The 24970-nt window shown below is 42.5% G+C and overlaps 1 protein-coding gene across 4 annotated transcripts in view; it reads right to left on the bottom strand.

Annotated features, from left to right (window-relative positions):
• Positions 1-6786: 6786 nt before the first annotated feature.
• The window catches only part of kidins220b (kinase D-interacting substrate 220b), a 123231-nt gene continuing 105047 nt past the window's right edge, over positions 6787-24970 (bottom strand). For 2 of the 4 annotated variants that reach the window (XM_083790006.1, XM_083790007.1), the window contains 5 exons: positions 22265-22467; positions 21069-21350; positions 17274-17402; positions 11944-12157; positions 6787-10926 (listed from right to left, as the gene is read on the bottom strand). In XM_083790006.1, coding sequence (XP_083646132.1) covers positions 10757-10926; positions 11944-12157; positions 17274-17402; positions 21069-21350; positions 22265-22467 — 998 coding nt within the window. In that variant the 3' untranslated portion in view covers positions 6787-10756. The remainder of the gene's footprint in view (positions 10927-11943; positions 12158-17273; positions 17403-21068; positions 21351-22264; positions 22468-24970) is intronic. The other 2 variants (XM_083790008.1, XM_083790009.1) reach the window with 2 other exon arrangements.

The raw sequence follows: 24970 nt of genomic DNA, 5'->3' as shown, positions 1-24970 counted from the left end.
GACGGCCAGGACGAAGATTGATAAAAAGTACGGAGGTTATCGATCGCATCGCTCTACAGCCTGGGAGCGCCTGTTGCGCAACATTCGATGTTGCGCAACAGTGGGACGTCATCGAAAATGTCCCCTGTTTAGCCGACGAGACCGAAAAGCTTAAAACGTTAATATCTCTTGATCTAAAATTCTAAATCATAACGTCTAATTCTCTAAGCAAAGATCATGTGTTACGACGGCCCACCGTGGTCCCGCCGCCAGTGCTCCGCTACTATAAATGGCCTGGCGCTATGATCTAATGAATTAAACAAGCCCGGGCAATTAGGGTGTTAACCTGTGTTGTGTGTTGCATTCCCAGCAGTCCACAGCAGAGTTGCTCAAAGGCACAGAGGCAGAGGAGGGCGTGACACGGCTCCGATGACCATGCGTCTAGGTGAGCAACCCATTCTGGGCGGGAACCCCCTTTTGGTGTTTTGAGCATTATGTTATGCGTTAGCTATTGAAAAATAGCAGATCTACAAGCTCATAGCTTGTACAGTAGATCTGCTATTTTTTTTTTAATAATCGTGAAAATGTGGTGCAAATCTTTGAATATAATGTGGTACAACATTTTTTAACTGAAATCTTTGCTTGGACTATCGAGGAATATCAATATTTCCAGTAGATATGAGGCAAAAACAATTAAATCTAATCGAAAAGGTTTATTTGAAGATAATTATAATAAGTCAAAAAGATAAAGTAGAAAAGTGCAAGTGTCGAAAAAGGATAGCTGTGCAAGCAGCCGATGAACCGTACAGAAGTAGAGTCGCACTTGTTCCTCGGTTTTTAGTCTGGCATATTAGCTGACTTCACCCAACTTGCATCTAGGTTATATAGCAGTGTTTCAAGAAATTGCAAGTCATCGTCCCACACGAAGGTCCATGCCTGTTTTCCAAGTTCTTCCTCCAAAACACATAAGTCATCTCCCCCCGACACTGATATTCTCAGAACCGAACAGAACATTTGAGAACAACCAAAGAAGTCAGCTCGACCTGGCAGTACAAACCGGGATGATTTCATGTCGCACATATAGCTTCACCAGATCCATTCTGGTCTGAGGGAGCAATTAGTGGTGTACTGGTTCAGAGAGAGGCCATCGTGTCACACAAAGAGCACAGTGCAGGGTCAGCATGAATACACTTGATCAGAGGCCAAATTAAAGCTTACATGGGTCAAAGGGTTAATAGAATATACATCCCTGCATATAGAACGATACGCCCCTATATGTATGATTCCTCAACAGGACAACATATTTTCAGATGGGGGTCGGCGGCGAATTGCAATTTTGGGGGTCCTTGACATGAAAATGTTTGAGAGAACGACTGACTTAAGGTGTTTGCACACTGGGCGTGTTTTTCGAAAAAAACGACGGGAAAACGCCGCTAACATTCCCAAAACGCGTCCAGTCAGTGTGCAGAGACCTTTAGAAACAGGTTTTTCAGACAACTGTCAGGATTTAGAAGACATTTGTAGAATCGTCCTCAGGTCTAAATGGGTTAATACAGTTTTGAGGTACTTTTACTTTACTGGTCGTAGTTCCAATTTCCGATACTTTAACTTTAACTCCACTATACAGTACATCTCAGGGGAAAGTATTATATTTTGTTTGTACTCCACTGCAAACTCAACACCAACCTAAAATAATGTCTGGCCATTTACAAGCTCACATAGAGCTTGTAGATGTACTATTTTCGCCACTTCTAAAGACTCACGCATACTCCAGTTTTGAGGTGATAATAGAGGTGGTTGGGAAAACTACAACATGACGTCACTGAGCCGCGGCGGTAAGCAACTCACTGCTCACCCCAGCACAACTCTGTTTTGACTAAAACTACAACTTGACGTCACTGAGGCGTGTCTATGGATCCTGCCGCAAAAGAACAAGGAGGCCCGCACAGCCTTTGTGCTTAGAGGCGTGCCCACGGCCGTCTTGAGTGACAGGCTGTCAGCCGCACACGCAGGCAGGCAGGCAGGCAGGCGCGCACCGCTGTTAAGAAGAAAAGCGCGATGCGTTTTTTTTAACAGAATAGCCTTTTTAACGTGTATTACTGTAGTTTTAATAGTTATATTAGTTTGTATTTTGAATTTAATTGTGTCTACAATTCCATGCTGTATAAATTGGCATGCCAAACATGCATTGTGAAAATATGCCAAAAGTAGCATGCCACTTTTTAAAGTGGCATGTCACTTTATAACAAATAACTGCAAAAAAGATGACCCAGATCCTATCTGTCTGTCTGTCTGTCTACTTTAGCATGTTATCTATCCATCCATCCATGAAAAGAAAATGTATACCTTAATTAGAACGATTGTTTTATTATGTCTATCCATCCATCTATACCAGTGGTTTTCAGGTGGTCCCCAGCTAAATGATGGAGAGTTATTATTAAGAGTTTTATTGTAGCCTCGGCCGGGAGGCAAATCCGGGTTCCCCCTTCCAAAGGCACAGTACGTTACCAGTCGACTAAAGAGCCATGGCCCGTTTGGCAGGTATAGTAACTCAGTACCGTATAGCCTAGATTATTATTGATTAACGTTTGTGTCTCTCCCCTATGGTACCATAGCAATTTATACAGCATGGAATTGTGGACACAATTAAATTCAAAATACAAACTAATATAACTATTAAAACTAATACACGTTAAAAAGGCTATTCTGTTTAAAAAAACGCATCAAGCTTTTCTTCTTAACAGTGGTGCGCGCCTGCACCACTCACTTCAGACCGGTATGAGTTTGGGGTGGGGTTGGGATTGGGGTATGGGGTATTTACTCGCGACCGATTTTGGGTGATGTAATTTCACAGAGAACACTCGACTCAAACACGATAAAGAAATTACCCTCGGAAAGACAAACAAACTACGATCCAAGAAATGACCGGGGATAAATGCATATTCATTTCGGGGTCCTTGACATGAAAATGTTTTAAACAACATTTACAGTAGGCAGCTCTCTCTCTGTCTGTATTATATATGTTCTCCTCAAATCTCTTGCAGGTGTGTGTGTGTGTGTGTGTGTGCGACACTTCGCCTGCTCTCCTCCTGATGTTTTCCTCCTCCCATTGATGGAGGAGCGAGGATAAAGACACTAATGCGAGGCTCCCATTGGACAACACACACCAACACTAGGCTGCCATTGGACCACGCTCACCAACACTGGGCTACTATTGGACGACACACACCAGAGTTTAACGGGGAAGGGTTTGTCCAAGTGAACATGAACACGCCTTCGTGTGACATCATCATATCCATTAATGATGTGGGAACGCCTACCGAGTGGCAAACAAACAACTGTATGGCCTTGACAGAATACCTCTAAATCCAAACAGAATAATCCTATCTGATTGTAATAACCCACTCCTAAATGGGTTATTGAAATGTAAAAACCCAAAAAGGGGACCCCTTTTTGGGTTTTTACATTTGAAGTAATCAGTTTGATTAGTTTGGCACAGACAAAATAGGCTGTATTTCAATTGAACTTCCAAACAAGAGGCGAGGAGCCCTGACTGAGTTACATCAGTATGTAATACCGATACATATCGGTAGACATTTGACCCATACAATATGACCTGATATGCCAAATGAGCCCATATTGGTGGCCGATATATCGGCCGGGCATTAGGAGAGACGGGGAGACTCCCGTTACTGAACAAACACCTTTTTGCAACGACTACGATCAGAATATTATATTATAGAAATGTGTTCTGAGTTACGAACGGGGTGTGAGAGTCCATTTCTACACTATCAGAGTTGAATCTACACTTTACTATTTTAGTTTTTCTTATTATTTTTAAAGACTAAAAAAACCATAGCTGTTATGCCTCTAAACTGCAAAACTCTTCACTGTAAATCATTACTGTATCTTAATTTGAAACACACACGCACGCGGCGCACACACACACACACACACACACACACACACACACACACACACACACACACACACACACACACACACACACACACACACACACAGATCTCACTTGTGTTTGTTTTTGCTTGCTGATTTCACAGATCGCTGTACATTGCACTTTTATACAAATAAATGAATACATAAATGTAATTGTGTACACAAACGTGGGTGGTGTGGTTCGGTTCTCTGAGGGGAAACGTGTGGTTCCGAATGTCGATCGTCTGTCAGCCACAAAAAAGTAACTGTGTACTTCCAGCGGTGGAAAGTAAGCAAGTACATGTATTTACCAAGTATATTTACTAATGTTCATGATAAAATACCACAATTTTTTTCTACTCAGTCTGTGTCTCATAAGAGGGCTGTGGGCAGTTCAGAACCCCATCTGTGTCTCATAGGAGGGTTGTGGGCAGTTCAGAAACCAGTCTGTGTCTCATAGGAGGGTTGTGGGCAGTTCAGAAACCAGTCTGTGTCTCATAGGAGGGCTGTGGGCAGTTCAGAAACCAGTCTTTGTCTCAAAGAGGGCTGTGGGCAGTTCAGAAACCAGTCTGTGTCTCATAGAGGGCTGTGGGCAGTTCAGAAACCAGTCTGTGTCTCATAGGAGGGCTGTGGGCCGTTCAGATTTTTTTTTACAAAAATGTTTAGATTTTTATTATTGGGAGAACGATGGCTTCCATCTTCACGTTGCAACTTTTCAGGACTAGAAAGCCTGCAGTTTCTATTAGCTTGGATTCCCCATCGATGATGTCACTGGTGGACGGGTATGTGAACTGCTCACAGCCCTCCTGAGACACAGACTGAGTAGAAATAAACTGTGCCATTTTATCATGATTATTATAGTGTGGACCTATGAAGATAGGTGGAAAAGTGGTGTAGTGGTCCTTTAAGTACAATTTTGAGGTATTTGTACTTTAATATTTCCAATTTTCCAAATACGGTACTTTTCACTTCTACTCCACTACCATTTTTTGAGAACTTTAGTTACTTTGGAGATTTAAATTTTGCTTTAGAAAACACACATTAAACCGTTGCCTTGTTAGTGTGTTTCTCCCCCTGGTGGAAGCGGTGTGTAAGTGAAGATAGAGCCTCCAGGCTGTATCTGTGGAAAGAGATGTCTGTCCTCCCTCAATGTGAGTTTGTGTGTGAGTTTGTGTGTTTGATCTGAAGCTCAATCTATATTATGGCAGTGGTCGACTGTGGTCCCCAAACTTTTTCATGTGATGGACCCCAAAATTGACACTAATTAGCCCGTGGACCCCCATTTTAAAAGATATGCCAGGGACCTAAATAAGAGAAGATTCGTATGGCTATAGCAGTACGTGATTCTCAACCCGGTTAATTTGAACGACCCCCAGTTTGACATGTATAGACTATACATGTCAAACTGGGGGTCGTTCAAACTAATACATGATGTATTAGTCTACGGACCCCCATTTAATGTAATTTATCTTCGACCCCCAATTGATATTGTAAAATCAATGTTAATTTAACTCCATTTGTACACTCTCAGAGTAGACCCATGAGGGTCCAGGTTTCAAACTAGGCCTATCATTTAGCTGGGGACCCCCTGGAACTCCCTCAAGGACCCCTGGGAGTCCCAGGACCCCACTTTGGGAACCACTGTGTTATGGTCCAGCTCTAATGCTGCGCACACGGACTGATGCAAAAGATACACCCAGACACACAGCGTATTTGTAGCTTTGCATCTTTGTAGCTGAAGTTGAAACCAGCTGGTCAGGCTTGGCCTCACTCCTTCTAGACCACCTCACCCCTGCCCATTTTGATGGGCTGGAAATGGAATGGCTTATGACGACGCAAGTAGCCTACACTACAGCATCTTGCAATGGGTATGGTCTACAATGATACTTCCTTAATCTCTGAAAAACTGCTCCTAAATCAATCAGCTCATCTTTTTTTGTTGCTTTGTATTCTCCACGGTCACCGATTGATTGATTTATTCATTGAGAGTTTGTAGATCTGCTATCTTGAAAAGATTTAAATCTGTTTCATGCATTATGATACCTTGTGAAACGAGACATTCTAGATAATTAGTAGTACTTTAAAGGACAACTTTATTATATATTTTTTTCAACCAAGGTTCATGTTTTAGGTTGTAATAGAGAAAGTTAAAAAAAAAGTGTTATTTATTTTATTTTTTCATTTGCTGATTTCTTTCAATAACAATTTTAGCTATTGACAGGGGATGGGAGCATTCCATTGTAATTTCTTTATTATTATTCACTATAGTCCTACTAGACCCCAGGAAACTGTGGCCACAAAAGATTGCTGCAAAAAGAGACAGCAGCATCTTTTACTTTAACAAAACCTAAAACATTGAAAAAGTTGTTGTATATTTTGATGCCCCAAACCTTTGTAAATGTTGATTACTGGAGTTAAATACTTGTAGCAGTGTTTCAGATGAACACTTATTCTTTTAAAGGTTACACAGTATATTTTCTGATATTATCCATTAAGTGCTTGTCCAGAACCAGTGAGTCTCCCTGTCTCTCCAGATCATACACTTTCAGGTGGGTTACAGTCAGATTGCATCCAGTCAGAGAGAGAGAGAGAGAGAGAGAGAGAGAGAGAGAGAGAGAGTAGCACCCATAAAGCAGCTTAATATTTTGTTCTGGTCCAAATGTTGATTTCTAATAGGTATCCCGGCCTGAAAGAATAGCTGGAAAGACCCCCGCTAATGAACGAACACTCTACAGCAGTTAACTATCCTATCACAATCTACCTCTATTTAATTTAACACTCATTTTAACAAAATACATCACTTACACCACCTTAAAACATCTAAAGTCGACACTTTAAAAGTGGAGAACAGAGAAAGCCAGAGTCGACTGGTAAATAGCATAAACATTGAGGTTTTATTAAATGTTTCAGTGACAGACAACATAGATTCCCTTTTCTCAACAGGACTCCAGTATTTTGGAGTTTCAACCAAGTTGAATCATGCAATCATTTGAAAACAAGAGCATGCAACACCTGAAAGCAGTTGTTCTCAAAGTGAGGCCCAGCCATTGGCAGGTGTCATCACCATGCTGCTGACCCCTTTTCAATTTGTAATTTTTTTTCCCAAAACTTTGTCTGTGGCAATTTTATTGTTTTTGACCAGACAATAATATTACCAGAAACACATATAGAGCTATAGCCCCGAATGACCATAACAAAGGTCTCTGAGAGTGTGCACATGGAACCAAATGGACCCTTATACAGGTCCATTTGTTTCCATTTGTACACTCTCGGAGCTTTTTTTTTCTCTGAACTGTTCAGAGTTAAATCAGACATATTGTTGTTTGTTTCGTTCTGGACGCTTGGACACGGAAGCCAGATTTATACTTTTTTTAATGCTTTATATCCACTACAATTATTTTTGAGAACTTTAGTCACAAGTTGCTTTGTAGATTTAGATCATTAATGCAAAACATGTACATTAACTATTTTAGCCTTATTTTATACTTCGGCTTTAAAAAAGAAGAAAATAGAGGATCTACAAGCAAAAAATCACACTCGTCTGAAGTTGAGGGGCGCTTTGGGGGCATGCACACGGTGGGTGGGTGGGAGGTAGTATGAATACGACACACATAAAAAGTCCATAGACTTTGCTGCCACACGACGTGACTATAATAAGCCAGGCGTTGGAGGGGCCAGCGGCCCTCACCGTGATGCATTGCGAGCTTGTAGATCTGCTATTTCACGCTGCAAGAGTAGGCTATAAGTCAGCGCTAAGTGAGCGCTGCATGTGTGAACACATCCAGACCGAGAGAGCACTGCCCCACAGACGGCACAATAAAACCCACAATACACTCATGCACTGAACAGTTCATGCAATTTCTATACGAGTGTGTGTGTGTGTGTGTTTGCGTGAGCGTGTATGAGCCCCATTGCTCCGATTCGGGCCTCACTGTGTGTCTTAGATTATTTATTAATCAATGCTAATACTACTGTTTCATACTAGTTCATGCCGTTTACTCACTTTGTAAAGTCACTCTGGGTAAGAGCGTCTGCTAAATGCCAAAATTATGAAATGAAGAACATCTTTTTTTTTAGCAATCTGCTTCATGGCAGAGAACGTTTTGGCAGCTACGTTACAACAACCAACGCTAATACGAACTATTAAGCTCGTGATATTGTTCATGACGGCTCACTGTACCGCACAACATTAAAACACCTGCATTCTCTACGTCTAGACACCAAACATAATGTTCCTGACAACACTGACACATAGCCTACAGGCAGTAGACAGAACAGCAGCGTCACAACACAACAGCTTCACTTCCACGCGCAAACAAAACAATTACTTTTGTCAGAACGGCTAACAGATGTTTTATTTTAAAATATAAAATCATAATAATGTTTTATATTATATAACATATTAGGGCCGATTCATACTCCTATTTTAGAGCCGAATAAAAGTCGGTTCGGCACTGTAGAGCCTACAATTTGACGTCATTTGAGGTTCGGGGGGCGGGTACCGTCCTAAAGTCGGCTCTTCGGTGCTACTGAAAATTTCTGACGAGCCGAAATCATTTCGGCACTACAGCGCCGAAACAGCAGTAAAATAGGAGTATGAATCGGCCCTAAGACTAACTTTTAATTTTGTATTTTTAGAATAGTTTGTTAGCAGGAAAAGTCAAACGTGACATTTGAAGCTTGCAAAGCTCAAAGCTTTGAACAAACACTTATTCAAGCACTTAAACCATATTTTCATATTTTTTTAACGTAGATAGGGTCCCCCCAGGGCAGGGTTTGATAAAAAAGGACCCCTCCTTTTCCCTCCCACATCAAATATCTCCGCCGCCAACATAGGCGCTACACAAAGATCAGATAATTAACACTGAAATTTCACAAAACAACTAGGGTAGCCTATGTGCTAGCTACGTGCGAGTTCTGTATCTAATGTAGAATTTCTATGTCTCTAAGCATGCAGCAATATAGACTCTACTACTGTACCAAAGAACATGTATAAACACAACACTGACCTCGTGGTAGCAAAGAGCTCTAGTTGCACTGTGGTTACGGAATTCCATACTAACATGCTATTTAGTAGGCAATAGCATGCAGGACTTTTTAGTACTCTTTAGTAGCTTATTAGCTACTAAATTATGTGAGTTGCACACTAAATTCCAGAAAAAAATATTAGTCTGGAACAGTGGACACTAAGCTTCTATGAATGCAATATGTGTTATAGCTGCGACAACAACATACCAGAATTTACAGTAAAGTACCGGTATGCTTCTATTAAACAAATGCAGAATGTCGTTATTTGTTGAAGCTGATGACATGTCAAACTAGGCCTTCGGCCTGGTGGAGACAATAAACATTACAATACAGAGAGAAACGTGTAGTACCTCTGCTTTGTCACTAGATGGCGGACTTTCCTAACATTGTGTGTGTGGTTCATTAGAATGTCCCTACACACAACTTATGTATTCTATTAACACAAAAGCACATTGAAACATAGCATGTAGCATGTGATTCTGGACACAACCAAACGTATCTGGTAGGATTGGGGACCTTTAGGATTTTAACAATTCCGGTTCCTTAACGATTCCCTCTTAGCTGTCCGAATCCGTAACTTTAACAATTCCTATATATTACATTTTGGCCTTCATTATAATTTTTAGATAAAAAACAAATTTAATCATGCCGTATCGGGAAGAAACCACCTAACTCAAACAAAATATATTTTTTTCTGGAAATTAAGAAAACCATATATATTTGAAAACAAAGTAATACTGTCTCATCAAAGTTGGTGTTGTGACTTTAGATATTGTCAAGTACTTTCACGAGATGGGAAGAGGTGGTGGTTAGCTGTTTCCAATATTTGCAAAACAACACACAGGCGTAAAGGGTGTTACATTTATGCAAAGAAAAAAAAAACTAAAATAATGGCGTTCAGTTGGTTTCCTCCCGACATATTGTAGCGCTACTCCAAAATGAGGTACAGGGATCCTCTGGGTTATTGAGGGGGCTCCACAGGTCTGTAACTCTGAGGGTGTACAAATGGACGCATAAGGGTACATTTGTACACACCGAGTTATGCTGTTCCTTGTTAGAGAACCACAGAGATAGTGTGATAAAACTGTTCCAAATATGACAGAACTGGAATAATCCGGTTCCTCAATGTCCGGTCCGGCTCCTCGGATTCCTTTCTTCCAGGTTCCTTGATCCAAACCCTACAGTATGCGAGCATGCAATCCTCTTCGTACAGTATTTTAGACCGCGAGGGTCGAGGGCCGCCGTCTCAAGCCAACTTCAGCCACCACCGAGTCAAGATAAAGCGCACGAGTTGCCGTCTCGAATGTTGTGAAGTTTGCTTAGCCCCGTTTGAGTTAAAATAGCTACTGGTCAATCACAGCGCGTCCTTCCGCGAGTATTCTGGCCAATCACACGGCTAGCACTTTCGATATCAAATTACGCTGATCATCCCCCGTATCGCTTCTTTAACCTCATGCCATCTGGACAAAGAGGTCAGTTTTAGTAGGAGTTTTGTTCCCTCACTCAGCCATCGCGGCATTAAACAAAACTGCCCTACCGATAGGATGGTTCTGTATGTGCTCTGTGTTGTTTGTGATGTGGGTGTTGAACAGACTGTGAAGACGAATATCCTTCGGGGCAATAAAGATTATTATTATAACTCACAGCGCGTCCTTACTCAAACGCGAAGAGGATTCCATGCTCGCCTATAGTACAGTCTAGTGCTGTTTGCTCTTTCACAGGCCAGCGATACGAACACAGAAACACAGAACCCCAGTGCTCTCTCTCCTCTCTACGTCTCCATGGTAACGCAGCCTCATCCTCCTCCTCCTCCTCACAGGATGCTCTCCCTCTCCTCTCCGAAGGTGACGGTGTCGGAGGAGACGGTGCAGACCTCCGGGGGGTCCCCGGGTCGGAGCCCCCTCTTCAGGTGCACCACGCGCACGTTCTCGTTGTGAGGGCCCGCCTTGGTCACGACGCCACCGCCGCCGGTGGGGGTGGAGCCTGGAAGCAGAACAAGAAGTGACATCATGAGCGCCGACAACGTCGTCAGATGGCGGAGGCGTGGTCTCGTTTAAACTGTGTTGTTTGGGCCATTCATCAATCAAAATAGACCAGTGGTTTTCAACCCTTTTCATATCAAGGTCCATTATTTTTCTGCATTTGAGCCACGGACCACCATTTGATGACAAAAGACTCAAACTACTTTTGTTGTCTTTGGATAAGAGTTTGACAATTCCATGCTGTATTGATGTTGGTATCAATGAGAGAGATAACAGGCAAACGTTGATCAAAATAAGAATTATTCTACATTCTCTATTTCATTATTTTACCAAGGCCAGTTAATGAAAAAATGTGGGGAGAAAGTGACAAATAGTTGCAGGGTCTGTTTACTGATAGAAATTATATTGTTTATTGTAATTATATTAAATTGTATAACTGGATGTTACTGCATGTCAGCAAAACCAACTCAGAGTGCATTGTTGTTAGTTGGCAATATTCTTCTTGTAAAATAGTGAAAATAGCCGATCAACAAGCTCACAATGTGTCATAATGTGACGTGTTGTGAGAAGCAGCCTTCTTCACTATTTCTCTGAGCTTTTTTAATCTTGCCCCCTACCCCTTATTACAAACAAAACAAAACACTAAGACTAAAACTCAAAAAAACTAAACTGAAACTAAACCTTTCACAAAATAACTAAATTTTAACTAAACCTTTAAACCCTTTAAAAACGAAACAAAAACTGACATAAAAAAGTAAAAAAAAAATATATAGGCCTATTTACCGGTATGTGAAGTGAGGGGCAATCATGCATTCATGCAATCATGCATGAATCATCACATTCCGTGCTACGGACACACACACACACACACACACACACACACACACACACACACACACACACACACACACACACACACACACACACACACACACACACACACACACACACACACACACACACACGCTGTGCATAGCCCCCCTCAAAAAAACAAAAACAAAACAATGAATGAATATACCTTGGCTTGGTGACATGATGACGTCACTGGTGGGGGTGGAGCACACGGAGGAGGTGGTGGCGTTGGCGTCCCCTGGTGGCGGACGGGGGCGCTGCTGGTTGTTGCTGTTGCTGTTGTTGTTGAGGGTGGTGTTGCTGGGCGTGCGGTTCAGGTTGAAGCTTCTGGACGAGGGCCAGCTCTCCTCTGGGCTGCTGGCCAGCAGGCTGCACTGGTCCTGGAGGGGGGTTAAAATAATTCCCCGTTCATTTTCCTCATATACTTTTCAAAAAAGTATTTATTTAAAGACGTTTATGCTGTGGACAAAGCCAACTTGAGCTTGGGACACATCATGACAATAAACAAATAATTAGAAAGAAGAAGAAAAACGACAGGTTACAACACCTTTTTTGTTGTTTTTCTTCTTTGTAATTATTAGTTTGGTCCAAAATATTGTGTTTGTTGTCATGATTTGTCACAACTCGAGTTGGCTTTGTACGACGCTTAAAAGGTCTTTAAATAAATTATTTTTGAAATGTCTATGGGGAAAATGCATTGGGAATTATTTCCTGGGCCTGGCGTCGTCATGAAAGGGGGCGGGACTGCGACGCTCTATTACACCCACACAACCTGAGCATTCAGTGGATTCTCTGTGGTCAGTGGTTTTTCAAGGAAGGCTCGTTTCATGCCGCAACTTGGACTTTCTTGGTCGTTCCTAAATAAAATGTAGTTTCGATCATTATCGGACCGGATACAAGCTGCAGAAAAGGGTAAGCAGCGTAAGTTGTGGAAACCATGCTGCCTTTCTGAAACTCGTGACCTAGCTACAGAATGAACGTAGGGACTGAGGGAACGTATATGTGTTCTGAAGCCTTTTGAGCTGCAATGATAACAGGCAATTGGGCTCAGAAAACCTAAGAAATATACAACCACTTGTTTTTACGTCACAATCCCTTTAAAGCAGTGGTTCCAGTGTTGATTTTGTTGACGAATACTATGACAAAAAACATGTTCGTCGACTACCTTTTTTTGACGAACACTAAATGGAAACTGATGACTAAAACTAAAATTAAATATGCTGACAATTTTGCCAACAAGTAGTCCCTAGGAAGGGACTAGTGGACAAGAAATAATAAGTAATTATACCACAGGTCGTTTTGCGGAAGCAATCTAATTGGTTGAAACAGCCTTCTAGCCATGGGTTAAACCAGCACCATTCACCACCTAATCAAAACAAAGAATTCAGCTGCTCCCAAAGCGCTAGCAATTTCAGTGGCTAGGCTAGCTAGTTTCTTGGGACATTTGTGGTCGTAGTGACTACATCTGTCATTAAAAAAATATATTTTTTCAGCGATTTTCTTAGTTTTAAGGGTAACTGTTGTATAATTGCAATATTACACTTGAGGGTGTGGTTTAACGTGATTATTGCCACTGCAGTGATGCTTGCGGAACTCTGCTTTGTCTCGTTCCTGACCGCATCACTGTCGTGGCAATAATCACGTTAACCCACACCCTCTCGTGTAATATTGCTTCATTTTACACTTGGTTGCATGCTGAAAAGCCGATCTACAAGCTCACAACAACAATCCATGTTAGTCGACTAAATCAACTGTAGATTTAGTCGACTAAAATGTTATGATATTTAGTTGACTAAAACTAGACTAATACTAAAACATTCCAGGTGACTAAAATGTGACTAAAACTAAATAAACTATTCAAGGGACTGTGACTAAAACTGAAATAAAAATGTGTCAAACGTTCCCAAACTTTTTAGTTTAAAACAGGTAGCCAGTCACTCGCTGGTGCTGGACAATAGGTCGTTAGTTACAATGTAAAGAAGAGAAGTTTGCACGCATACTACTCTGCTCCCACAGTGTTTAGTACACTTACATGTTTAATCTGTGCCCTGACTGCGTTCTCTATCCTAATACAATACAATTGGTATCCCAGTTTCAGTTTCGGTCTCTGAAAATGCATTTTCTGACATGGAGACTCCTGTTACTGCAACAAGCACTAATGAGTACTATCACAATATAGAGCCCTTATTTGAGCCAAAGAAAATCACTTACACTACCTTTAAAAATAAATACACATCAAAATATAATTACACATCCACACACAGAGCTGGAGCAGACTTCTCTTCCTTACATCGTCCCAAACCTTTTAGCTTAAGACCCAAAAAGATAAATTAGAAGTGAAAACAGCAGATCTACAATAAGCTCCAAGCGTGTCACACAATGTGACGCATTAGTTAGGAGCTTGTACATCTCTAGTTTTCTAATCTATGGTTATGGAATGTCATTAATTTAATTTCTTTTGAAAAAACATTGAATCTAGAAGACAGACATATGAGTGGATGAGACAACAACAGATTAAGTAACACATTGTAGACAGATAGGTAGTAGAGTGCATGAGACAACAGAAGCAGTAACATATTGTGTAGATGAGAGTGAGACAACAGAAGCAGTAACATGTTGTGTAGATGAGACAACAGAAGCAGTAACATGTTGTGTAGATGAGACAACAGAAGCAGTAACATGTTGTGTAGATGAGACAACAGAAGCAGTAACATGTTGTGTAGATGAGACAACAGAAGGAGTAACATGTTGTATAGATGAGACAACAGAAGCAGTAACATGTTGTGTAGATGAGACAACAGAAGGAGTAACATGTTGTATAGATGAGACAACAGAAGCAGTAACATGTTGTGTAGATGAGACAACAGAAGCAGTAACATGTTGTATAGATGAGACAACAGAAGCAGTAACATGTTGTGTAGATGAGACAACAGAAGCAGTAACATGTTGTGTAGATGAGACAACAGAAGGAGTAACATGTTGTATAGATGAGACAACAGAAGCAGTAACATGTTGTGTAGATGAGACAACAGAAGGAGTAACATGTTGTGTAGATGAGACAACAGAAGGAGTAACATGTTGTGTAGATGAGACAACAGAAGGAGTAACATGTTGTGTAGATGAGACAACAGAAGGAGTAACATGTTGTGTAGATGAGACAACAGAAGGAGTAACATGTTGTGTAGATGAGACAACAGAAGGAGTAACATGTTGTGTAGATGAGACAACAGAAGGAGTAACATGTTGTGTAGATGAGACAACAGAAGCAGTAACATGTTGTGTAGATGAGACAACAGAAGGAGTAACATGTTGTATAGATGAGACAACAGAAGCAGTAACATGTTGTGTAGATGAGACAACAGAAGGAGTAACATGTTGTGTAGATGAGACAACAGAAGCAGTAACATGTTGTGTAGATGAGACAACAGAAGCAGTAACATGTTGTGTAGATGAGACAACAGAAGCAGTAACATGTTGTGTAGATGAGACAACAGAAGGAGTAACATGTTGTATAGATGAGACAACAGAAGCAGTAACATGTTGTGTAGATGAGACAACAGAAGGAGTAACATGTTGTATAGATGAGACAACAGAAGCAGTAACATGTTGTGTAGATGAGACAACAGAAGCAGTAACATGTTGTATAGATGAGACAACAGAAGCAGTAACATGTTGTGTAGATGAGACAACAGAAGCAGTAACATGTTGTGTAGATGAGACAACAGAAGGAGTAACATGTTGTATAGATGAGACAACAGAAGCAGTAACATGTTGTGTAGATGAGACAACAGAAGGAGTAACATGTTGTGTAGATGAGACAACAGAAGGAGTAACATGTTGTGTAGATGAGACAACAGAAGGAGTAACATGTTGTGTAGATGAGACAACAGAAGGAGTAACATGTTGTGTAGATGAGACAACAGAAGGAGTAACATGTTGTGTAGATGAGACAACAGAAGGAGTAACATGTTGTGTAGATGAGACAACAGAAGGAGTAACATGTTGTGTAGATGAGACAACAGAAGCAGTAACATGTTGTGTAGATGAGACAACAGAAGGAGTAACATGTTGTATAGATGAGACAACAGAAGCAGTAACATGTTGTGTAGATGAGACAACAGAAGGAGTAACATGTTGTGTAGATGAGACAACAGAAGCAGTAACATGTTGTGTAGATGAGACAACAGAAGCAGTAACATGTTGTGTAGATGAGACAACAGAAGCAGTAACATGTTGTGTAGATGAGACAACAGAAGGAGTAACATGTTGTATAGATGAGACAACAGAAGCAGTAACATGTTGTGTAGATGAGACAACAGAAGGAGTAACATGTTGTATAGATGAGACAACAGAAGCAGTAACATGTTGTGTAGATGAGACAACAGAAGCAGTAACATGTTGTATAGATGAGACAACAGAAGCAGTAACATGTTGTGTAGATGAGACAACAGAAGCAGTAACATGTTGTGTAGATGAGACAACAGAAGGAGTAACATGTTGTATAGATGAGACAACAGAAGCAGTAACATGTTGTGTAGATGAGACAACAGAAGGAGTAACATGTTGTGTAGATGAGACAACAGAAGGAGTAACATGTTGTGTAGATGAGACAACAGAAGGAGTAACATGTTGTGTAGATGAGACAACAGAAGGAGTAACATGTTGTGTAGATGAGACAACAGAAGGAGTAACATGTTGTGTAGATGAGACAACAGAAGGAGTAACATGTTGTGTAGATGAGACAACAGAAGGAGTAACATGTTGTGTAGATGAGACAACAGAAGCAGTAACATGTTGTGTAGATGAGACAACAGAAGGAGTAACATGTTGTATAGATGAGACAACAGAAGCAGTAACATGTTGTGTAGATGAGACAACAGAAGGAGTAACATGTTGTGTAGATGAGACAACAGAAGCAGTAACATGTTGTGTAGATGAGACAACAGAAGCAGTAACATGTTGTGTAGATGAGACAACAGAAGCAGTAACATGTTGTGTAGATGAGACAACAGAAGCAGTAACATGTTGTGTAGATGAGACAACAGAAGCAGTAACATGTTGTGTAGATGAGACAACAGAAGGAGTAACATGTTGTATAGATGAGACAACAGAAGCAGTAACATGTTGTGTAGATGAGACAACAGAAGCAGTAACATGTTGTGTAGATGAGACAACAGAAGCAGTAACATGTTGTGTAGATGAGACAACAGAAGCAGTAACATGTTGTGTAGATGAGACAACAGAAGCAGTAACATGTTGTGTAGATGAGACAACAGAAGCAGTAACATGTTGTGTAGATGAGACAACAGAAGCAGTAACATGTTGTGTAGATGAGACAACAGAAGCAGTAACATGTTGTGTAGATGAGACAACAGAAGCAGTAACATGTTGTGTAGATGAGACAACAGAAGCAGTAACATGTTGTGTAGATGAGACAACAGAAGCAGTAACACCACAAAGACAGATAAGTAGGACGGTGGTGGATGTGTCCGGCACCTCGGAGCAGATGGACATGCGAGTGACGGCCGGGTCCTGGAGCGCTCCGCTGAGGCTGCTGGGAAGGACGGCCCCCCCGCCGCCTCCTCCTCCTCCCCCGCTCTTCCTGGACGCGCTGTCCTCATCCAGCTGGGGATGGACGGACAGTAACGGGGAAAACAACCACCAGACAGACGACCACAACGTGAGAGGAAAGAAGAAGGCAACCACAAGGCAATTCGCAAGCATTGGTAATTGTTGCACTGAAGAAACGCTAAGCGTGCGGGGCTTGAGTAGTGTTAGCAGCAGAGTGGCTCACAACCTCAGCCTGATGGGGTCCCACAAAAGTATGATATCCCCCCCTGGTTTAGCGGTTAAGAAGTTGGCTTTCCCGCACTAGGAGACCCAGGTTCGATTTTCGGGTGTGGTACAGTATAGCTCATTAAAGTACAGTATGATGACGAAGTCTGATGATGATGCATTGGCCCACTTGACATCACAGGGGGTGGGATGATGAATATGAAACCTTTTGGGCGTACTTAACTCTATAAATAAAAGCGGGCGATTCCTATAGTCTGGTTGCCCGATGGCGTGAGAGGAAAACAAGCGGCAGGTGAAGACAATGAGAGGAAAACAAGCACCAGGTGAAGACAGTGAGAAGGAGGAACAAGACGGGAGGACGTCGCATCGAGATGAGACGCCAAGACACCAAGACGCCAAGACAACAAGAGAAAAGGAGGCGAGGTGAGACGAGCTCAGAGCAGATGAGATGAGACAGGACGACACGCACGCACACACGCACGCAAGCACGCACGCACGCACACAGGCAGAGGCGAAATTACACGAGACGAGTAGGACAGCGGATGAGATCAGACGAAAATAAATGAGGAAACGCGAGATGAGATCGGTGGAGACGACAAGACGACAGGACAAAGATGACAAAGATGAGGAGGAGGAGAGACGAGGCAAAATCCAAAACGTGCAGAAGGCGAGATAAAGGAGTCGACGGACGTGAGCAGAGTTGGAGCCAGGGGAAAAACCCGGCATGGAGATATCGTTGAGGCACGTTTTGGCAAGAAAGTGAGGCGACGTGACATCAGGGACGTGCACACATAGACATCAAAAGGGGGCTTCAGCCCCTGTCTGTAAAACAGACGGGTTTTAACCCAGACCATGAATGCAGCATTTACTGATGGTTAAAGAAATGCACATGATTGAGCATTCCGGAGAATTGCTTTTTTTCCCTCCGAAGTCTCCTGAACTTGAACGCAGCATTTTGCGTTGAACACCTGCATCTCCACTATCTAAAGAGTGCTGGGTTGCGCCCCTGAAAATAGCTGATCTACAAGCTCTCAACGCGTCGCAGTGCGGCGCGTTGTGAGCTTGTAGATCTGCTATTTTCGCCATTTTGAGTCAAAAGCGCCCTCTTAGGGGATTTCAGCCCCTGCCTCTCTAAACACATGATGAAGATTTGATTCCCCGAAAGGATGGGAGAGAATAGACGATGCAAGAGATGGTGTGAGATTAGATGACACGACGTGAGAAAAGAACGTAGATCATATTCACATATTTCATCTCGGAATAGGCTGGTGTAGCGCTGGGCAAATACAGCAATGTTATATCTATTGTGATGTGACGTTAGATACCATCTGGGATTCAGGATGTCATAAACTACTCAATGAAATCACTACTCACTGAAGCCCCTGACGCAAGATAGGGCCCATGCAGTCTCTTGATTAATGAATAGTTTTCATTTAGTTTTAGTCACATTTTAGTCACCTGGAATGTTTTAGTGTGAACTAAATATCATACCATTTAAAGTCGACTAAATCTACAGTTGATTTAGTCGACTAAAATGTATTTTGACGCATAATGGCTGATTTTGCACTTAGCCGATCCACGCGTTGTGAGCTTGTAGATCTGCTATTTTCAGCATGCAACTAGATAAAGTGCCAATCGGCACAGTTTCATCGCAATCGGATGCTGCGTTGAGGAGTTGTGGCCATTTGCTACTCCTGAAAACTGTAGGAGCCAATCATGGCCAATCAGGATGGAATATGAGAAATCAAACAAACCTGTCTTGATCACATGACTATGGAGATCATGTGTACCGATTTGCGTGAAATTTGGATAAAATGTGAAGGAGTAATAATAGAAAATGTGTTTTACATATGTCGGCCTCCTGGTGGCGCTATAAAGAGCAGATGTGAAAAATTCCAGGCAAAGGTTTTTCCTTGGCCTCTAGGGAGTTGGCATACAAAGTTATCCACAGATCCGTGCAGTTAGAGGTAAAAACACTTTTGGGCCAGTTATAGCGCCACCTTGAGGCTGAGTTGAAATTGTTCATGTGGCATTTCGTCCTCGGCCTAGTGGGAATGTGGGTGCACAATTTCACGGAAATCACGCGATGTGTTCATGATTTGCAGCATTTTGTTTGAAACTGAGCACTCCTGTGAATTTTGGAAGCCAATCTTAACCAATCAGGATGGAGTCTGAGAAATCTGAAAGACCGGTTTGGTTGAATGGCTCTAGAGAGACTGTGTACCAATTTGCGTGATGTTTGGACAAAATCTGTAGGTGTACTGTGCAAAAACTTGTTTTGCACAAAGCGGCCTCCTGGTGGCGCTATAACAGGCCTTTCTGGAAAGTTTGGGGCAGAGGTTCATGGTTGGCATCCAGGGAGTGTGTGTGCAAAATTTGGCATCGACCGGGTTAACGGTGGCCGAGATTAGCTGCTCACGGACGGACGGACGGACACACGGACGGACGGACACACGGACGGACGGACACACGGACGGACGGAGTGCAAAACATACTCTCCCCCATGCCTTCGGCTGGTGGAGACAACAAAGTGTACAATGATACTGGATCTCTTGTCCACTAGTCCCTAGACTATTTGTTGACAAAATTGGCAATATATTTAGTCTTAGTTTTTAGTCACCACAGCTTAGTTTTCATTTAGTTTCCATTTCGTTTTTGTCAGCGGAAGAAAAAAAATTATTCCGCCAAAAAAAAATCGTCATAGTATCAGTCCAGTGGTTCGAAACATTTTCATGTCAAGGACCCCCAAAATGATACTCATTAGCCCACGGACCCCCATTTGAAAATATATGCCAGGGACCCCCATAAGAGAATTAAGGTTTTTTATTTTTTTTACGATTCTCAACCAGTTTAATTCCAAGGACCCCCCTGATTTGACCTGAATTAGGCTACGGCCCCTAATTTAACCCTGTAACACCCAGCGTTGTATTAATACTAATTAGTTTTTGTTCTTTTTTCACCTAAACGTCATCATTGACGTTCATTGCAATGCCATTGGTCATGATATTTGCATATATAGTAAATACCCCCCACAGAGGCTGAAATTCACACAAATTAAAAATCTCTGGACTTTAACCCTGATAAAAGTAAGTAAAATAACTGTAATATATGTTTTTTTTGTGATCATTAGCATGTCTAGAACATGTTTTATCTATTATTATGAAAGATATGCCCCGAATGTAAATTATTAATTTATTATTACATAATTTCCTCTGATAAGTCCTAGTAGTAAAAAGTAGTAGTAAGGTTGAAATCTCTCTTTTTTGCAAGTAGAAATTAATCCGGGTTTAACAGGGTTAATGGCATTTCTATCTCTGGGACCCCCAATGTATATTGTAAAAATCTAAGATAATTTAACTCTGAGAGTGTACACAAATACACTGCAGAGTTACAGACCCATAAGGGTCCATTTGGTTCCTAATTATCATTTAGCTGGGGGGACCCCCTTGGAACTCCCTCAAGTACCCCTTGGGGGGGAGGGGGGGGGGGGCGTACCTCGATCAGGTTGGCCCGGTCCAGCTGCGAGAGGTCGGCCTCCTCGTCCTGCAGCGAGTGGTTGGGGGAGCTCTCGTTGGAGCGGACCCCCGAGTCCGACGAGTCCTTCTTGTCCAGCATGGACGTGTCCGACAGGTAGTCCTTCCCCTTCAGGGCCAGGGAGCCGCTTCCCACTCCCACTCCTCCTCCTGCCTGCTTGGGATCCACGGCTTTCTGTCCGTCTTTCAGCAGCAGAGGAGCGTTGTCCGACTCCTCGGACTCCTCGTCATCGCTGGTCAGTTTCTGGAGGGGAGAGGAGGGGAGGGGAGGGGAGGGGAGAGGAGAGGAGAGGAGAGGAGAGGAGAGGAGAGGAGGGGAGGGGAGGGGAGGGGAGGGGAGAGGAGAGGAGAGGAGAGGAGAGGAGAGGAGAGGAGAGGAGAGGAGAGGAGAGGAGAGGAGAGGAGAGGAGAGGAGAGGAGAGGTGGTCTAATTCCGTAGAACATGTCCGTGTGGTCTATACCCGGGGAGCCAGTCACACAAAATTTGAGAGGACCTGCGATGTCATGACATACTTTTGTGTTTTTTTTCTATTAATTTGGTCATTTAAGGTCCACATAATGAGAGGTCTGCTCTGCCGGAAACATTGAGCTATAGACACTATAAACGGCCATAGTCGTGATGAGGTCAGCACATTTGGGTGGTCAGCACAAGTGGTTATGGCCGAATTTAGGCCAAGGAGTATGACAACCCCCTAGTTTAACATGGCACATGCTACTTAAAGTATGATAACATTTGGAAAATGCTGCCTTATATTGGTTGTCTATATGGTGTGGTATACAAAAATGGCCATAACTCTTTTTTTTTGCGATGTTTCCGGCAGAGCAGACCAAGTGAATAGAAAAAACACAAATAAAAAGTATGTCATGACATCAAAAGCTAATCTCTATTCCTTGAGCTTTTGGGCTTGTGGCTTCCCGGCTACTAAGCAGGGAGCTGTGTCCGCTGAGTCCCGGCTGAAAACGACAGGGCATTTTAGTTGACTGAATCAACTGTAGATTTAGTCGACTAAAATCGCATGACATTTAGTTGACTAACACTAAAACATTCCTGGTGAGTAAAATGTGACTAAAACTAAATTAAGTTTCATTCCAAAAACTATGAATAAACTCAAATAGAAGCTTGCTGCTTTGCTGCCAAAAACAACACTGCTGGTTTACCTGGTATCTGGGGCCCCCTCCCCCGGGGGTCTTGACCCCCTGGAACAGCCTCTCTGCCGAGGTCTTGCGGTTGAGCAGCGACTTGGAGGAGCCATGGTGGTCCGCCGTCTTCTCGTCCTCCTCGGTGATGGGATCCAGAGCTTCCGTCCCGTTGGCGGGGAAGTCAGCGATGTCGGCCGCCACCTTCACTGCTCCGCCGCCGCCTGGGTTAACACACGTTGGAAGGACCACGATAAATACCCATTAAACTCATATACTGCCACCTGCTGGACGCACAGCCAACCTCAGACTGGGTTAACACACGTTGGAAGGACCACGATAAATACCCGTTAAACTCATATACTGCCACCTGCTGGACGCACAGCCAACCTCAGACTGCGGAGGCCATTTAAAGGGTGCACACACAGGACCGACATCCTGTTTTGGGCGTCCATCTTAATGCTAAATAAATAGCGTCAATTAGCTTTTTAGTCAGCCTGTATAATGGTCGGTGGACGGGAGCGCTGTTGCGCAACCCGGTCTAGGATCGCTAAAGAAGGAAAGGCCAAGCCAAAATAATAATGAAAAAATTGAAATCAGCGATCCGGTTTGATATCAATAATAAAGCTTATCAGACGGAGCATTCTGCCAGAAGCAGTTGCTAGTTAGATTCCTTCTGGCGGAACGTTACATCACAACTAGCCTCGATACCCAGGCTTTCATTTCGTCTGCGCGAAAAATGAAAGCCTGGATTTACGCATGGGCTGCACTGGTCTAAAAGTGGGAGTCAACCCTTCCGCGTAGGCGTCACTCCAAATTATGCGACGTCAGGGCTCTGAGCGGTGTGCACCCCTCAAAATAACACCGTGAGGAAATCATTACCAGTGGAACTTCAAATGAGGCTATGCGAGGAAAATGAGGAGAATGGCTGAATAACCCACCACACCGTCTAAGATAAAAACCGACTGTGTGCCGACTCTGTGGAAATAACTTTGACAGTCCGTTAGAATGGTATACTCCAGCAACCAGTGGTTTCTGCTTCTGGTCGGGGGGGGGGGGGGGGGGGGGAGGAGAGACCGGGGCTGACAGACAGATCGGTGAACCAATCAAGGTGCGCGTTTTTCTGAGCCCTCCCACCTAGGCCAGAAATGTCTAGCGTTAGCTCAGGCTACGTCACAAGCAGTAAGTCTGTTAACACCTGAGCTCGATTACAAAAATAAGTCTTTTAAATAGACAATATTCTGGAAAAACCTATGTTTCTATGTCAGTCATTCTCAAACTATTTCATGTCAAGGACTCCCAAAAATATATGTAATTGACCACCGACCCCCATCTGAAAATATGCTCCCATAGAAGCAAAGATTTTAGTTAAAAACGTTCACTCTGAAAGAATATAATATTCAAAGATCTGCGCCACATTTTCAAGACTTTTAAAAAATAGCAGATCTACAAGCTTGGCACCGAGTGCCGCGCTTATAGCTATATATATAAGTATATAACATAATAGAGCACCGAAGTCCTGACGTCACTGTCGGTAGAGGGCGTCAGTCCCCAGGTTCATGTATTTTTTATTTGCATTATAATCCCCATAGGGGGATTTTAGATCTCTATCTCTTCATATAAGAACTGCGTTTGAAAAATAAACCGATCACCCCGGCCTTTTCACTCATATGGATATGAAGCATCGACTGAAGGTGGAAATGTACAAATATACTCAAAGAGTAACAAAATAAGCATTAGAAACGAGTCAAATAACCCAGAGACTACATTTCCGGGTAGGCGGGTGGCTGCATCTGCTTGTCGCACAACATAAACTGAATGTTAATTAAGTTTATTTTTATTCTTATTTTATTGATATTTAATGTTTCGTGGTTAGTACGAGTTGAGTCACCACCAGCTGAGCTTATGTCAACGAGGAATCTCAGGAACGCAATGTGTTGACGGCTGGGCGTGACTTATATTAGCAGCGACATTGCCTTCATATGTAGTTTCAAGGCTTTTGCGGCCACATTAATTAAATTTTCTCCAGAAACTGGCTGTATCAAATATTAATGAACATCATTAACGACACAGCCACTCCCCTGACAGAAAGGCCGGGGTGGTCGGTTTATTTTTCAAACATAGTTCTTATATGAAGCGATCTAAAACCCCCTATGGGGATTATAATGCAACTAAAACAATACATAAACCTGTGTACTGGCGCCCTCTACTGAAAGTGACGTCAGACTCTATGCTTAAAACACCAAAAGGGGTTCCCATCCAGAATCGGTCAAGACTTTAAATGTTTGACAAACGGCATGTCATGATGAGACCTTTAATGGCATTTCTATCTCATGTCTTGGATTACTGTAGACCCGAAATAGAACGCACCAAGTACCGTTTAACTCAGGTCCTTTTTTAAGTCTAGAGCAAGTTATACTCTAGACCAGGGGTCGGCAATAGGCGCCTTTTTTTCTTTTTTTCCCTTTTTTTTTTTTATAGGGCTAATGAAAGTTACAGGTATGGTGTGTGCGATAAGAGGGTGTACAAATGGAGTGTACACATGGAACCAAATGGACCAGGTTCATTTGGTTCCATTTGTACTCTCTCAGAGTGAAGTTGACATTGATTGAGTAAATAAATATCTGAGGTCCCAGATATAAATAGCCTTAAATAGGGGTCAGTATACCTATGCATGTCAAACTGGGCATTCTTCAAATTAAAATGATGAGAATCACTGCCAGAGCC

This window comes from Protomyctophum parallelum (assembly GCF_964188405.1).
Source record: "Protomyctophum parallelum genome assembly, chromosome: 19".
In the NCBI taxonomy this organism is placed as follows: Eukaryota; Metazoa; Chordata; class Actinopteri; order Myctophiformes; family Myctophidae; genus Protomyctophum; species Protomyctophum parallelum.
The sequence above is the reverse complement of the archived record's forward strand: the minus strand, read 5'-3'. Positions and strand labels throughout refer to the sequence as shown.